Source organism: Eutrigla gurnardus, assembly GCF_963514095.1.
Source record: "Eutrigla gurnardus genome assembly, chromosome: 13".
Classification (NCBI taxonomy): domain Eukaryota; kingdom Metazoa; phylum Chordata; class Actinopteri; order Perciformes; family Triglidae; genus Eutrigla; species Eutrigla gurnardus.
The window spans coordinates 1,438,216-1,451,607 of record NC_139936.1 but is presented as its reverse complement, the minus strand read 5'-3'; the positions used below and the strand labels follow the sequence as shown (position 1 = coordinate 1,451,607).

At 46.9% G+C, this 13,392-nt stretch overlaps 2 protein-coding genes across 2 annotated transcripts; both read right to left on the bottom strand.

Moving 5' to 3' along the window:
- Nucleotides 1–2,324: 2,324 nt before the first annotated feature.
- On the bottom strand, nucleotides 2,325–4,797 carry LOC311023433 (uncharacterized protein). The gene is made up of 3 exons (XM_084025263.1): nucleotides 4,289–4,797; nucleotides 3,558–3,702; nucleotides 2,325–2,731 (listed from the first exon to the last, which is right to left on the bottom strand). Exons 1-3 carry the CDS (start codon nucleotides 4,683–4,685, stop codon nucleotides 2,407–2,409), a joined length of 867 nt encoding a protein of 288 aa, XP_083881389.1. The 5' UTR covers nucleotides 4,686–4,797; the 3' UTR covers nucleotides 2,325–2,406.
- Nucleotides 4,798–5,618: 821 nt separating this feature from the next.
- On the bottom strand, nucleotides 5,619–11,325 carry hps4 (HPS4 biogenesis of lysosomal organelles complex 3 subunit 2). The gene is made up of 12 exons (XM_084025236.1): nucleotides 10,985–11,325; nucleotides 10,428–10,518; nucleotides 9,658–9,801; nucleotides 9,464–9,571; nucleotides 9,240–9,356; nucleotides 8,830–8,924; nucleotides 8,677–8,749; nucleotides 8,055–8,158; nucleotides 7,420–7,984; nucleotides 6,686–6,812; nucleotides 6,426–6,537; nucleotides 5,619–6,258 (listed from the first exon to the last, which is right to left on the bottom strand). Exons 1-12 carry the CDS (start codon nucleotides 11,014–11,016, stop codon nucleotides 6,087–6,089), a joined length of 1,740 nt encoding a protein of 579 aa, XP_083881362.1. The 5' UTR covers nucleotides 11,017–11,325; the 3' UTR covers nucleotides 5,619–6,086.
- Nucleotides 11,326–13,392: the final 2,067 nt, after the last annotated feature.

The window sequence follows — 13,392 nt, the reverse complement described above, 5'->3', positions numbered from 1 at the left end:
GTTGTGGCCTTTCTTCTTTCTGGGGAGGAACAGTGTCGGTACAGAGTATAATTATAATTTTTTTTTTTTTTTAACGGGCAGACAGATGAACCGGCTGTTGAGGAAAAAGTCAAATAAATGAGATTATTTCTGAAAATGTGGGATCTTCCATTCTATTATATAAATATATAATTTAAAATCGGAGCGGGGCTGATCTGGAGATATTTTATAATGCGCTTGGAATTTTTTTGTATGTTTTGAATTTTTTTTCCTCAGGATTTGTTTTTTGAGTTTTTTAAAAACTTGATATTTTATTGGTGTGACATTTTGCACTGCCTCATGTATTTTAAAATCATGTCATTTTTTGTGTGTTTGTCTTTGCCTTGAATTATTGAATACATTGTGCTTTACCATCGTTCTCCTTGAGGTTGCTTTTTTTTGGCGTATCAAATTAGCCTCTTTTTGTGTCACTTTTCTGAGCGACGGAGTTGTTTGGAGGTTTTATATCTCCAACCTCCACTTTTCTGGTTGCAGAGCCGGTCAGGACCGGCCTGAACGTTTAGGAAGAGAAGGAGTTCGCCTCCTTTTCTGTCGTTAAAACGCATTTGAATGAAACTTGTTTGTTTTTCCTCTTTCACACGAGAACCGGAGAATTCTGGGCGTATTCAGACCTGCACTTAGTTTGCTTTATTCTCCATTCAGGGACACACATTTTGATTTCCATCTGTGTTCAGGCTGCAATCGCCAAACTGCTTCCTGATTGGTCAGGATTTTGCAGGATTTTCGGAAGCGTACACACGATGCTAGCTTCCTGATGGCCGCTAGCTAAACCTAGACGTAAATGTAATGCGTCCACTGTCGTGATTCTGCAGCAGTCTGCTTTACGTTAAAAAGAATTGTGACAGCACAGTAGGCTAGGTCTGAATACGCCCCCCCGGCCTGGTCAGGCAGCCAATAATCCAGGGAGGAAAGCATCATATCAGATTTGTTGTCCCCATGATCTAATCTTTTTTTTTTTTAATTCCCATCCTAAAAAACCCCTCATTTAATTACTGGACTTGTTTGATCTCCAGCTTGTTGTTATTTCTACTTTCCCCGTTTTTAAAGTGACTGAACAAGTGAAATGAATTTAACATGAGACAAATTTGAACAGCGAAACACACACACACACACACACACACACACACACACACACACACACACACACACACACACACAGACACAGACACAGACACAGACACAGACACAGACACAGACACAGACACACACACACACACACACACACACACACACAGACACAGTGCTCGAACACGAGTCCTGCTGGATCCGAGGCAGCAGGTGGACTGAGACCCCCCCGATCGTACTCTGACTCTGTGGCAGATATCTGCAAAAATATGGGAAAATGCTGATAAATGCTGTCTCTTTTTAATAAATGTGCTATTTTATCAGAATGTGGTGCTGCCGTTTTTCCACGTACGTTTGCAAAGTCTCGCTGCATCCCGAAGATCGGATGTGAAACTTTAGAAACAGTGTGACAGTTTTGTGCGAGTTCAGCCGTGTCGCAACACATGTTCAGACCTTTTTGTTTGTCCAACTGGTGTTTTTTCCCACCGGCTGTGAACGCATCTTTAAATAGAACTACTTATCTGGAAAGTACGGAAGCCAAATCACGCCCATGCTGACTCCTTTTCAAAAACATGTACGTTAGTCAAGGGCAAGAGATAAATATTCTTTATCTTGTATGAGTTGTGCCATGAGTTGCCATTTTGTTAAAGTATAAGACTGAAAATGTGTAATTATGAAGACGACGTACCCAAAATGGGGGAAGTGACGTCGCTACGTTAGCATGCCAAGCATCGGTGACGTTTACATTTTTTTTTTTTTTTATATATAAAATTCTCTTTACAAAATCATTTTAATTTATGGCACATTTTTAAAAAAAATGTCTCTTGCTGTGTCCTGCTGTACTTTAAAAAAAAAATGTTTTATGTTTTATCCGAGATTCATCTTTAATTCGATTCATTCCAATTACAAACGAGGGAAGGGATTTTCTTTTTTTGTCGTTACCACTGCGAACCCTCACAACTCGAGGCCTTCCTGCCTCCAGCACTTAACTACTGTACATGTTTTCCCCCCCCCCCCAAAAAAAATCCCATGGTGGTCCACCAGAAGGGGGCGGGGCTTAGCCTCTGTAGGGAGCAGAAAGCCCAAAAAAGAGGAACACGGCTGGAAAAAGAGTGAATCACGTCCTTTTAGATCGAGCTTTAATACCCAAAGATTGACTCCATAAAGTTACAGTATATCATATTCACTATTAACATTTTGTTTATATATATTACAAAAACATTTATAAATTAATAGATTTGACATCGAAGTGCATCATTTCATTACATGGTCCAAACGCTCCCACGGGGTCTCGCTTTGACTTCATCTGTAGTACAGAACCATGAAAGGTGTGTGTGAGAGGTGAACGCCGGTTCCACAGGAGACCCCCGATCCAGCCTGACTGCAGCCCAGGACCAGGCCCAGCTCCAGGGCCCCGTCCCCCCACACATCCCCGTCGGTGTCCTGCAGAGACCCGGAGGAGGGCTTCTGTAACGGATCCGCCCTGGACGAAGACGCCGCCCGCCGCATGTTCGCCACGCTGGGGCCCGGCGGTCCTGCACCCCTGGCCGCCTCCTGCAGACTCTGGACCAGGAACAGCAGGTCTACTCTGAGCTCAACTGTGCCGCCCTGGGACCACAAACTGTACCTGAAGGACACGAGAGACAACAGGGTTACAACTAGGACCGGACTCTCCCTGAAGGTACATTCACACCAAACCATGTAGACCCCAACCGGGTTTCATCCATCATGGTTGGAATTACATCATCCAGAGGTGCTTGGTGGATTTCACCAAGGTAGCTAGCGAGGAACCCAGAATAAAGTATTGATCTGTGATTTAATATCAATAACCAGATGAAAAGGATGCTGAAATAACTCCATCATGATGGGGATCAGTAAAAAGTGCTGAGTCATGCTTTGTTAGGTCTGTCTGCAAGACCACAAGATAATTACTGTTAAAACGCTTGTTTTCTGAATGGAGTCTGGTTGATGGTGCTAGGCTACGCTAACATTGTAGCTGCTCCATCAACACTCCAAATAAGGTCATCTAGACATAAAATCATCATCCGGCTCATTTGGAGTAAACTTGCCTTCGATCTATGGAGTTTTAGACTAAAATTAATTTTGTGTAAATCAAAAAATAGTAAAAGTAGAGATTATGCGTGGGACGATATGGAAGAAATATCAAGATTATCCTGGCCCAGATAATTGCGATTCACGATATTCTTAAAAGTGTCACGTTTGGTACGTGAATATCAATCTTTAATAAAATCCTCGTAAATCATAAGGTCACCCTGCATAAATACACAAAAAATACATTTGGAAAAAATAGAAACATTGATACTTCCTGTATTTTTTTAAATGGGCTCTTTTTAAACTAGCCAGCTTATTAAAGTCACCCGTGTTGATGTTCGTCGTTGTCCTGATTATGAATATTTATAGTTTTGTTTTAATCCCAGATTAAGAGTTCTCACCTCGTGGGCAGATCCCGTTTGGTCATCGACGACAGCGACGGGTGGAGGTCCAGATGTCGAGGGTTTGAAACCTGGAGGTGAAGCTCAGCTCTCATGACGGTGGACAGTGAAATCTCCCTGGTGAGGAGAAACTCCACATCTGTACCTGAGGAGGAGGAGGAGGAGGAGGAGGAGGAGAAGAAGAAGAGTGAATCCCAGGGATCAGAGGTGATGTTTCACTCCTAATTCCTTGTTAATCTGTCAGCAGGAGATCAGAACTCCTCGTGTAGCTCATTTATATGCAGATGACATGCTCCTCTACAGCTGCATTCAGGTCCTCCACGCTGACACTCCTGCTCTCGCTCATATTCATGTTTACATACGGCTGTATGGAATTTATCATTCATTAACACAGATGCATGAAGCAGGTTTTCTCTCCAACATGTAATAATCCGTGCATCTTTTGATGCTCTTTGGCTGCAGATTTCATGTGTTTCTAGTCAACAGTAGAGCTGAATAAGTCATGACATGTTGGAGGTTGGGCTTCTGGTGGTCTCTGAAGGCCTGCAGACCCCCTTTTGGAGAAACCAGGTGTAAAACGTTTTGAAATATTGCACTGAGCTTCATTTATCAGGATTACTGGGGAATCAACTTGATATTTATAGTTCTGCAACCATAACTTCTCATCAACGTGTCCCGGGAACAATCAGCTTCACATGTAGACCACCAGGGTCCCCTGATCCGGATCTTACCTGCTCTCTGGCGGCCCTGGATCCCTTTGACGCGCCGGCAGTGGAGTCCTTCCTGACAGCAGCGGTAAACGCGCCGCACGAAGCCGAACAGAGACTTCCCGGGGAAGACCGGCGGCGCCCGCGCGCCTCCTGGCTGGAAGGGCCGCACGCGCAGCAGCATCAGCGTCGCGTTGTCCTCGTGCGCACGTCGCTCGTGCTCCACCGGCAGCCACGGCGCCGCGAGCTCCGCGCACCGCGACGCGTCCGCGCGCAAAGTCGGTTCATCCTCGTTCACTTTTGCCGTCCGCGACAGAAACCCCAGTCTGTCCGCCGCGCGAGCGTACACTCCCACGTCACATGTCATCACCGAGAGGAGCGCGAGCCAGAAGCAGCGCGAGGAGGCGGCGGCGGAGGCCATGCTGGCGGTGCGTCTAGATCCCGAATAGAAGCTCTGGAGAGCGGGCAGCGTCTCGCTCTCTTCCCGCTTTATGGCGCTCTGACAAAGGGGGACCGCTCCACTTAGAATTTGAATCCTGGCCCTCCTCGCAGACCCTGCCCCCCTTTTTGTTCGAGCCCCTTTACCCACCCGTTTAGACCCCCAACCCCCCCGCCGCTTTGCATAATGAGGCGCCCCGAGGCGGCGCAGAGCCGGACCATTCACATTCAGAGCCCGGCTAATGACTCTTAATGACTCCGTATCTGGGACCGGAGCGGCGGTCCTCATGGACAACACGTGCACCGCTCAGACACGGCAATAACGTTATTATGAGCTGTGTGTGTGTGTGTGTGTGTGTGTGTGTGTGTGTGTGTGTGTGTGTGGCCAGGGCTGGCCCAAGCATTTTAGGGGCCCTAAACAGAGTTTGATCCCCCCCCCCCCCACCACAGAGTCACCCGTGATTGATGATTATTGACACAAATGTCACACTATTGTTACATTATATATTGTATTAATTATATCACAAATCATATATCCTGTGATATTTATCTGAGGGGCCCCATTCAGACATCATAACCCATGTTGTATGATTAAGGGGCCCCTTTAAATCAGAACAATCTTTCTTTTTTGCGTACATACTTTGATGTTTATGTTTCATTTATTTAATCATCTGGAAGAAGAAAAAAACTACACATAATCTGGTGGCCAGGGGCAGCCGCTTAGTTCGCTTATGACTCGGCCCTGTGTGTGTGTGTGTGTGTGTGTGTGTGTGTGTGTGTGTGTGTGTGTGTGTGTGTGTGTGTGTGTGTGTGTGTGTGTGTGTGTGTGTGTGAGATAGGAACATAATCCGGATCGGATGATGACCCCCACTAAGCCCCTCCCCCCTGTGGTTTTAAACAAGCACTTACAAACGCAGCGAGGATCAAGTATTCATTTAATTCCCACTAATAATGAACTTTTCTTGGTTCAACAGCAGAAAACTTTTCTTTAACAATGACTCGTACAACGAAAAACCAGTGGATCTAATAGCCCGATAAATAACATTTAAACTACCAAAGAGTTAATTTTAAATAAATAATCTGTAGAAAATGTAGATTATTTTATAAATGTGTGTGCAGCAATGAGTTAAATAGTATAAAGAGTCTAAATTTCCTATAAAAGGAATAAATACAAGAGTTTTCTTTTGCGTTGAGGATGAAAATCAGGAGCCGAGTTCTAAGAAAGCAGGAAAACATGACAACAACCTCCTTGTAAAAGTAACATTTACCCATCATCCTCTCTGGCGTTCATAGTTATGACACAAATGAAGAAAAGAAAAGTCCCATCAGGTTTTCGTAGCACGGCGTCCGATCTGAGATCTCGTTTTGCCCAGAGGGCCACGCTTCAGAGCAGGTTGACCCCGTGTTTGAGCAGCCGGTGGCGGGCCTTGCCGGGCAGCGAGAAGGCGCTGTCCTGGTGGTTGGGGATGCCGGAGTTCCTCAGGGACCCGCCGCGCTGCTGGAAGTAGGTCTCCTGGGCTACGCTGCGAGTCCCGTACACGGCGGCGCCAGCGCTCCTGCCGAGCAAAACGCCACGTTTGTAATAAATCAAACTTTGTTCTCCAGTCGAGGTGAAGTGGGAGGAGGATCCAGAACCCAGATCCAACCCCCCTCCCCCGACTGTGACTTTAGCCATGAAAGGAAGGAGAACCCCCCCCCCCCATCAGGGCCCTGCCGTACTGACCTGATAATAGCCTCCTGCAGAGTTCCAGTGTTACAGAAATGTGAGTGGAGAAGCGAGGTGGCCCTCACAAAGGGACGCTCCGGGGCTCCCCCGGGTCGACCAGACAGGTTGGCTGCAGAGACATTAAGGCCGTTAGAGACTAAATATGGACTGGCAAACCCCCCGGAGACCCCGCATGGAGGCAGGAGAACCTCAGAGGGACAGAAATATCAGCGATGGGAACCAACAAAAGAGAGGAGGAAGGTGGAGTGATGCCTCACATGTCAGCGTGCTCTGAATGCAGTCAAAGTGGGCGAAGACGTAGGGGCCTGGAGCACCCGGGGCCCCTGGAGCCACGGCCCTCAAGTGGGCCTCCAGTCCATTCAGGGATGCCAGGCTGCTGTGATACTGAACACACCAAAAAAAAAGTCAAAAACACTTACTGAATCTGGATCCATGTGGATTCTGGTGTGAAGCTGCTAACAAAGTTAGCTTCTATAATTCAAGGTCAACTTTACAGCTAAGTATTAAAATCATCTTAGTAGCTAACTAGCATTGGTAGCATGGTAGCGACCTGTCAATCAGCAGGTAAGCCCCGCCCCCTAAAGCATCCCCTGCTTTCTGGTCTGATGGACTCTAAATGGACCATAATGTACTAAATGAACGTCATGCTGGATTGAAGAAGACTTGAAACTAGAGATTGAGACCATAAACTCATGTTTACAATGTTTACTGAGATAATACATCAAGAGAGAAGTAGGACCATTTTCTCATAGACTTCTATACAACCAGAGAGGAGTCGCCCCCTGGTGGCCAGCAGAGAGAAGTAGGACCATTTTCTCATAGACTTCTATACAACCAGAGAGGAGTCGCCCCCTGGTGGCCAGCAGAAAGTGACAGTTTAAGGCACTTCAGCCTTGGCTTCACTTTACAGAACCTGAGGTTGCCTGTAAACTGGTCAAAACCCTAACATGACATAAACTAGCGACAAATTATTGTTGTTGTCGTTTCTCACCACTTCCTCCATCGACGCCGTGTCACTCAGGAAGTGCGGCTCCACCAACAGAACCAGGACCAGACCTTTGACCCGGTGCAGGTAGAGCATCATGGGAATCAGCGGGAACTCCTCCGTGTAGTCTGGAGGATCCGGCGTGTCCCCCTCATGGCCCTGAACACCCCCACCTCCGTCGCCCTCCTCTGAAACTTCGTGGTCATGTGACTCCTCGAGCCCTCCGAGGTCCAACGCCGCCCCGCCTCCGTTCAGACGGCCGTCCTCTCCGAGCGGCGACCCCTCTCCTCCGTCATGCGCCTCGCTGACGGTGTGGTAGAGAGACTCCTCCAGCGTTTCCTCCTCGCCATCGAGCGAGTGTTTCCCGTTGGAGAGCGGCGGCGGCGGCGGGGGATCGGTCTGTGGAGGATCTGTACTAAACAGGGAGCTGTCTGAAAGGTGAGGGCTGAAAGACCCCTTCTGGAGGGACTGGGAGGAACCCGGGTCGGACTCCAGGGACGGCGTGTCTGACAGAGTCCTGGACAGGCGGGTCTTTTTCGGGGGGGCGTTCCTGTTGGGGGTGGAATGGGATCTGGAGGACAGGAAACAGTTTCAGACACTCTGCGTTCGCCGGGAACCCCACCAGACGGACCTGAACCCACCTGAAGTCCTTGTCTACGGGGGCCGCCTGCAGGTCCTGGAACTCGGCCGTGGTGAGGAACACCGTGGTGGAGCTGACGGCGGCCGGTCCGTCAGGTCTCTGGTTCTGGATCAGGACGGAAACGCTGGTTTAAAGGCCCTCTTAGATCACATCCTGGTCTTATTGAGCACTTATGTAACAATATTTAAAAATCAAAATCCACTTTTTTTATGGTAACGTTATTCTAAAAGTGGAGCTGAAAACGTGTGATTTGATTGGAGGGTTGAAAAGATGAGCTCACCACCTTCTCCAGCTCTGATTGGATGTCATGATATTATTGGTTGGTACCAGCGCATGTCAGCAGGCGGCATATTTTGGATTTTGATTTAAAAATACAAAGAAATTAGATTTTTTTAACAAACGAGCTGGAATGAGAGACGCTTAAACTGCTTTAACCATTTTAGATGACATCATACTGTTCACCCATTTAATAATATATGCTGAAGAAAAAAATATAAAATCATATTTTTTTTTTATCATTTTACTTTATTTCAACCAATAATATCATGATCAGTCATTCTGAAGCTTTTAGTTTAGAACTTCCTCTCATTAAGCCCCGCCTCCTGTTTCCCTCATAGTCCTACCTGCGTGTACGTCTCACTCTCATGAACCATCACCTTCATCGTCAGCTCCGGAGACATCTGAGTGCTGACCACTCTGTGGAGGGAACGCCAATTATTATTATCATTATTATTATTAACAACAACAACAACAACAACAACAAAATGTCAGCTCACCGTCCTCTGAAGAGGATGCAGCCGGCCGCCACCAGGGGGCAGCGCTGGCAGGCCTGGAGGATGAGGGCGGCTTTGAGCAGGAGAAGAGGGTCGACCTGGAGACGAGAGGCGAGACCGTTTACCTTCCATGTGAGACGGGACGCTGATCAATGATCAATACACAATTCATCCACGATCGTTGGTCTGTCCAGCTGCTACACTGATGATGTCACAGACCTGATGTGTGTACTTTGTACACCATTGTACTTGAACATTTAAAGTCTTCATCAGGCCTGAAACGTCCAACGGTTACCAGCGTTTCCATGGCAACGTGGAAATGCTTTTCTGCAGAAAGACGCTTGCACAACAGCAGCAGCAGCGTTGTGACACCGCGGCGTCCGGCGTGACAGGAAGAGGAAGTGTTTACGTACGTTGGTCGGGTCGATGGTCCTCAGGGAGCTGAAGACCCGCTGGAGCTCCGAGGACGCAGACTGGAGGTGAGACAGGTACTGAGCCCATCGTCCTGCCAGACGCTCCCTGCTGTTCAGCTGTGGAGACGAGACACAGACAGTTATTGTAGGTCGCTCTGCTGGGTCTGGTGTAAGTCTGAACCAGACTAAAACCAAGACCACTACGGTCCAAGAGAAGGGTCCACCTGGTAGCTCTGCCGGACGGAGCCGTGGTAGAAGCAGAACAGGTCTATGAGCTGATCCAGGATCTGAGAGACGCTGATGGTGGGGACGTCCACCGCGCAGCCCAGAGCCTGCAAACACACGGCAACACCACCCTGGATCAGTACCAGAGACTGGACTGGCCTTCGGGGGGGGACCTGGTCCAGACCGGACTCACCCAGAAGAAGTCGTCGCTCATCCGGATGGCGAACTTGCTGCGGCGGAGCCTCAGCATGCGGACGGGCGACGACGACAGCTCGGAGACGCAGCGTCCGGCGCCGGCCAGCTGACCGCAGAGCAGCTCCTGTTTGTCCACCGGCGTCTGAGAGAGAACATGGAGGCCAGACAGGAAGTAACGACACCGTCACCATGGAAACCACCACGACAGCAGAATCCTGATTCACGATGTTTATTCTGATAATCACCAGGATATGGTTTAAAAACTCCTAAAATGGCACCAAAACATTCTGGAATCTCTTTACGTTTTGTTCGGAAACAAATTTTTTAGTTACGTTGGATATTTTTTGTTGTTGTTGAGAAAAATGAGACTATCATAAATCATAAGGTCTCCATGACGGCGTATTAGGGCCACTGTAGGAGAAATGGCAAATATGCCACTTTAGAAATGGATAAAGTCGATACAAACAAGTTGCTTGGTTCCGCTAACGCCGGATGTTGCCGTTGCTATGACAACAAGTGAAAGCTACCGCTAGCATCTTAGCCCAACTCGCAAATTTGCCCCATTTTTCTTTGAATATTGCCCCCTCTCTCGGCTACAGCGGCCGTAATACGCTGTCAGATCTCCCTGCTTATACATAAAATATATATATTTTTCACTACCCTACCACGATGGCTAGCTAGATTTACGATTATCCCGATAACGTAAATCCACCAAGGCTGACTTCTGGATCGCGATCTAACGGTACAGCAGAGAAACTAGAGTCCCACCTCCTCCGGGTAGAAGTAGCAGATCCCCTCCCGGGTCGGATCCCCCTCCCCGGTCACTCGGGATCCATCGTAGAGGAAGAAATAATTACACCTGCAGAACAAACACACAACCGAAACATCGTTTCCATCTTCAGCATGGTGACGTGATGTGATTGGTCGGGACCAGCTGATGTCAGCAGGCCATGTTTATGTTCTTTAACCAAAATGATGTATATTATAATAATTGTGTAAATATTTTGGAATATATTGTTAAATATGTACATGTACATGACTAAAAGGGTTCAATTCATCTTTAACTTCAGCTTTTCTCAGCTGGTTTCTGACACTCAACAGGTCCCTGGGTCTCAGCTGGTTCCTGGGTCTCAGCTGGTCCCTGGGTCTCAGCTGGTTTCTGACACTCAACAGGTCCCTGGGTCTCAGCTGGTCCCTGTGTCTCAGCTGGTCCCTGGGTCTCAGCTGGTTCCTGACACTCAACAGGTCCCTGGGTCTCAGCTGGTTCCTGGGTCTCAGCTGGTCCCTGGGTCTCGTCTCAGCTGGGATCTGGGATCCGGTCTTACCTCCGTGAGTCGGACGACATGAGCTCGGCCATCACCGACGGGAATCCCGGATCAAAGCTCGACGTGGTCCGCCCCTCCGTGACCCGGGTCCATGGACTTCCTCCTGCCGGGCTCAAGATGCTTCGCTCCGACAGAAAGTAGAAGTGAATCTTTGAGGCCGACAGAGACGGTAGACCTGGTCCGAGGGCAGCGCGGCCGGTCCGGCTCGGAAACCTCCGGGAGGTCCGCTGGTACTACGGGTCCGGGTCTCGGTGCTTTCACCGGGAGTAAACGGTGGTTTACCGCCGAACGGGGCCGCGTTAAAACGGGGCTGAGCGAGGAATGCGGGTCGGTCACACGTAGTGGAAGTCATGTGAAAGTACGGCGAGTCCGCAGGGACAAACTACTTTACGCGTTTCACAGAAGTCGCGCTAAACTTTCATGTAAAGAAACTAACTCCGCTACAGAGTATTTTACGTTCAATTATTACTTACAGCGTTGCTATGGAAACAGCGTTTTAATGGCCAGGTGACGTTTCACTTCGTATTATCCTCACGCTTCACAGTAAAACCTGCTCAAATGTCACCGGCTACAAAGAAATAAAGAAATACATGAAAATCATAATAATAAAATATAATATAAATATACATGGATTTATTTATAAAGAAATGTAAATAATATATACATGTATTTATTTATGTATTTATAAATATATGGATTTATTCATATAAATTGATTTTTATTTGTATTTATATTTATTTGTATATATTTATAGGATACTTCTACTGGCTGGTTTTTAACGAGATTAATTGAGTCTGGTGTCATCACGCTTACATCACATCCTGGAGGCCGAGATATGATCCAGAGAAGAAGAAGAAGCACAAAGACACGACACGAACGGCTAAATGAAGAAGAAAACAAATTCATTTCACAAGGCAGAACGAAAACCAGCCACTAGAAATGGCCTTCATAGGGATACTTTTACTTTCTATTTTGAATGCACAGAGATACCGTGATGAGATCCTGAGGCCCATTGTTGTGCCATACATCCATGAACATCACCTCATGTTTCAGCAAGATAATGCACGGCCCCATGTTGCAAGGATCTGTACACAATTCTTGGAAGCTGAAAATGTCCCAGTTCTTGCATGGCCAGCATACTCACCGGACATGTCACCCATTGAGCATGTTTGGGATGTGCTTGACCGGCGTATACGACAGCGTGTACCAGTTCCCACTAATATCCAGCAACTTCGCACAGCCATTGAAGAGGAGTGGACCAATATTCCACAGGCCACAATTGACAATCTGATAAACTCTATGCGAAGAAGATGTGTTGCACTGCATGAGGCAAATGGTGGTTACACCAGATACTGACTGGTTCTGAGTCCCCAGACCCCCAATAAAGCAAAAAACTGCACATTTCAGGGTGGCCTTTTATTGTGGGCAGTATAAGGTACACCTGTGCACTAATCATGATGTCAGATCAGCATCTTGATGTGGCACACCTGTGAGGTGGGATGGATTATCTCAGCAAAGCAGAAGTGCTCACTATCACACATTTAGACAGATTTGTGAACAATGTTTGAGAGAAATGGTAATATTGTGTATCTGGAATGAATTTTAGATCTTTAAGTCCATCTCATGAAAAATGGGAGCAAAAACAAAAGTGTTGCGTTTATATTTTTGTTGAGTGTATATGTCAAAGTATAATAGGCCATAAAGATATCACATAAAATAAACATGTCATGTTGTATTATACCATTAAAATGAGAGCAAAAGCCCATAAAAGTGTGTTGTGTCATAAAAGAAAGTAGAGCAGGCGTCATACCGCCACAAACACCATAATGTATATTAAAAAAATGAAAAGTTTATAATGTCCCTTCAGAATGGAAAAGCCCCTGGCCCGGATGGGTTTCCAACTGATTTTTATAAAAAATTTAAAAATAAACTTGCCCCTCTTCTTCTCTCAGTTTACGCAGAAGCACTGGAGAATAATATTCTTCCGCCTACTCTTCGCCAGGCATCTATTACACTGTTATTAAAGAAGAATAAGGACCCTCGTGACTGCTCTTCTTACAGACCGATTAACTTGACAAACTGTGATGGTAAAGTGTTCTCAAAGGTCATTGCACTCCGGCTTGAGACAATTCTTCCTCATATCATCTCGGAGGACCAGACTGGATTTGTCCAGGGCAGACAATCATATTTTAACCTGAGACGATTGTTTAATATCATTTACACTGAATCTAACTCTCCATCTCCAGAAGCAGTAATATCGCTTGATGCCGAAAAGGCGTTTGATCGGGTCGAGTGGAATTATCTTTTTTATACACTTAGCAGATTTGGTTTTGGCCCTAGTTTCATTCAACTTATCAAGCTCATTTACACTGATCCTACTGCCTCAGTTTATACCAATGGTATCTCAT

Excerpts from the sequence above, each read along its gene's own strand:
- hps4 (XM_084025236.1), bottom strand. The coding sequence starts at position 11,016 with ATGGCCGAGCTCATGTCGTCCGACTCACGGAG. Across the intron at positions 8,750-8,829 it reads TGCATCCTCTTCAGAGGACG|AGTGGTCAGCACTCAGATGT; the intron begins GTGAGCTGACAT and ends TTCCCTCCACAG. Across the intron at positions 6,538-6,685 it reads CATTCAGAGCACGCTGACAT|CCAACCTGTCTGGTCGACCC; the intron begins GTGAGGCATCAC and ends ATGTCTCTGCAG.
- LOC311023433 (XM_084025263.1), bottom strand. The coding sequence starts at position 4,685 with ATGGCCTCCGCCGCCGCCTCCTCGCGCTGCTTCTGGCTCGCGCTCCTC. Across the intron at positions 3,703-4,288 it reads CCAGGGCCGCCAGAGAGCAG|GTACAGATGTGGAGTTTCTC; the intron begins GTAAGATCCGGA and ends CCTCCTCCTCAG. Across the intron at positions 2,732-3,557 it reads AAACGGGATCTGCCCACGAG|GTACAGTTTGTGGTCCCAGG; the intron begins GTGAGAACTCTT and ends CGTGTCCTTCAG.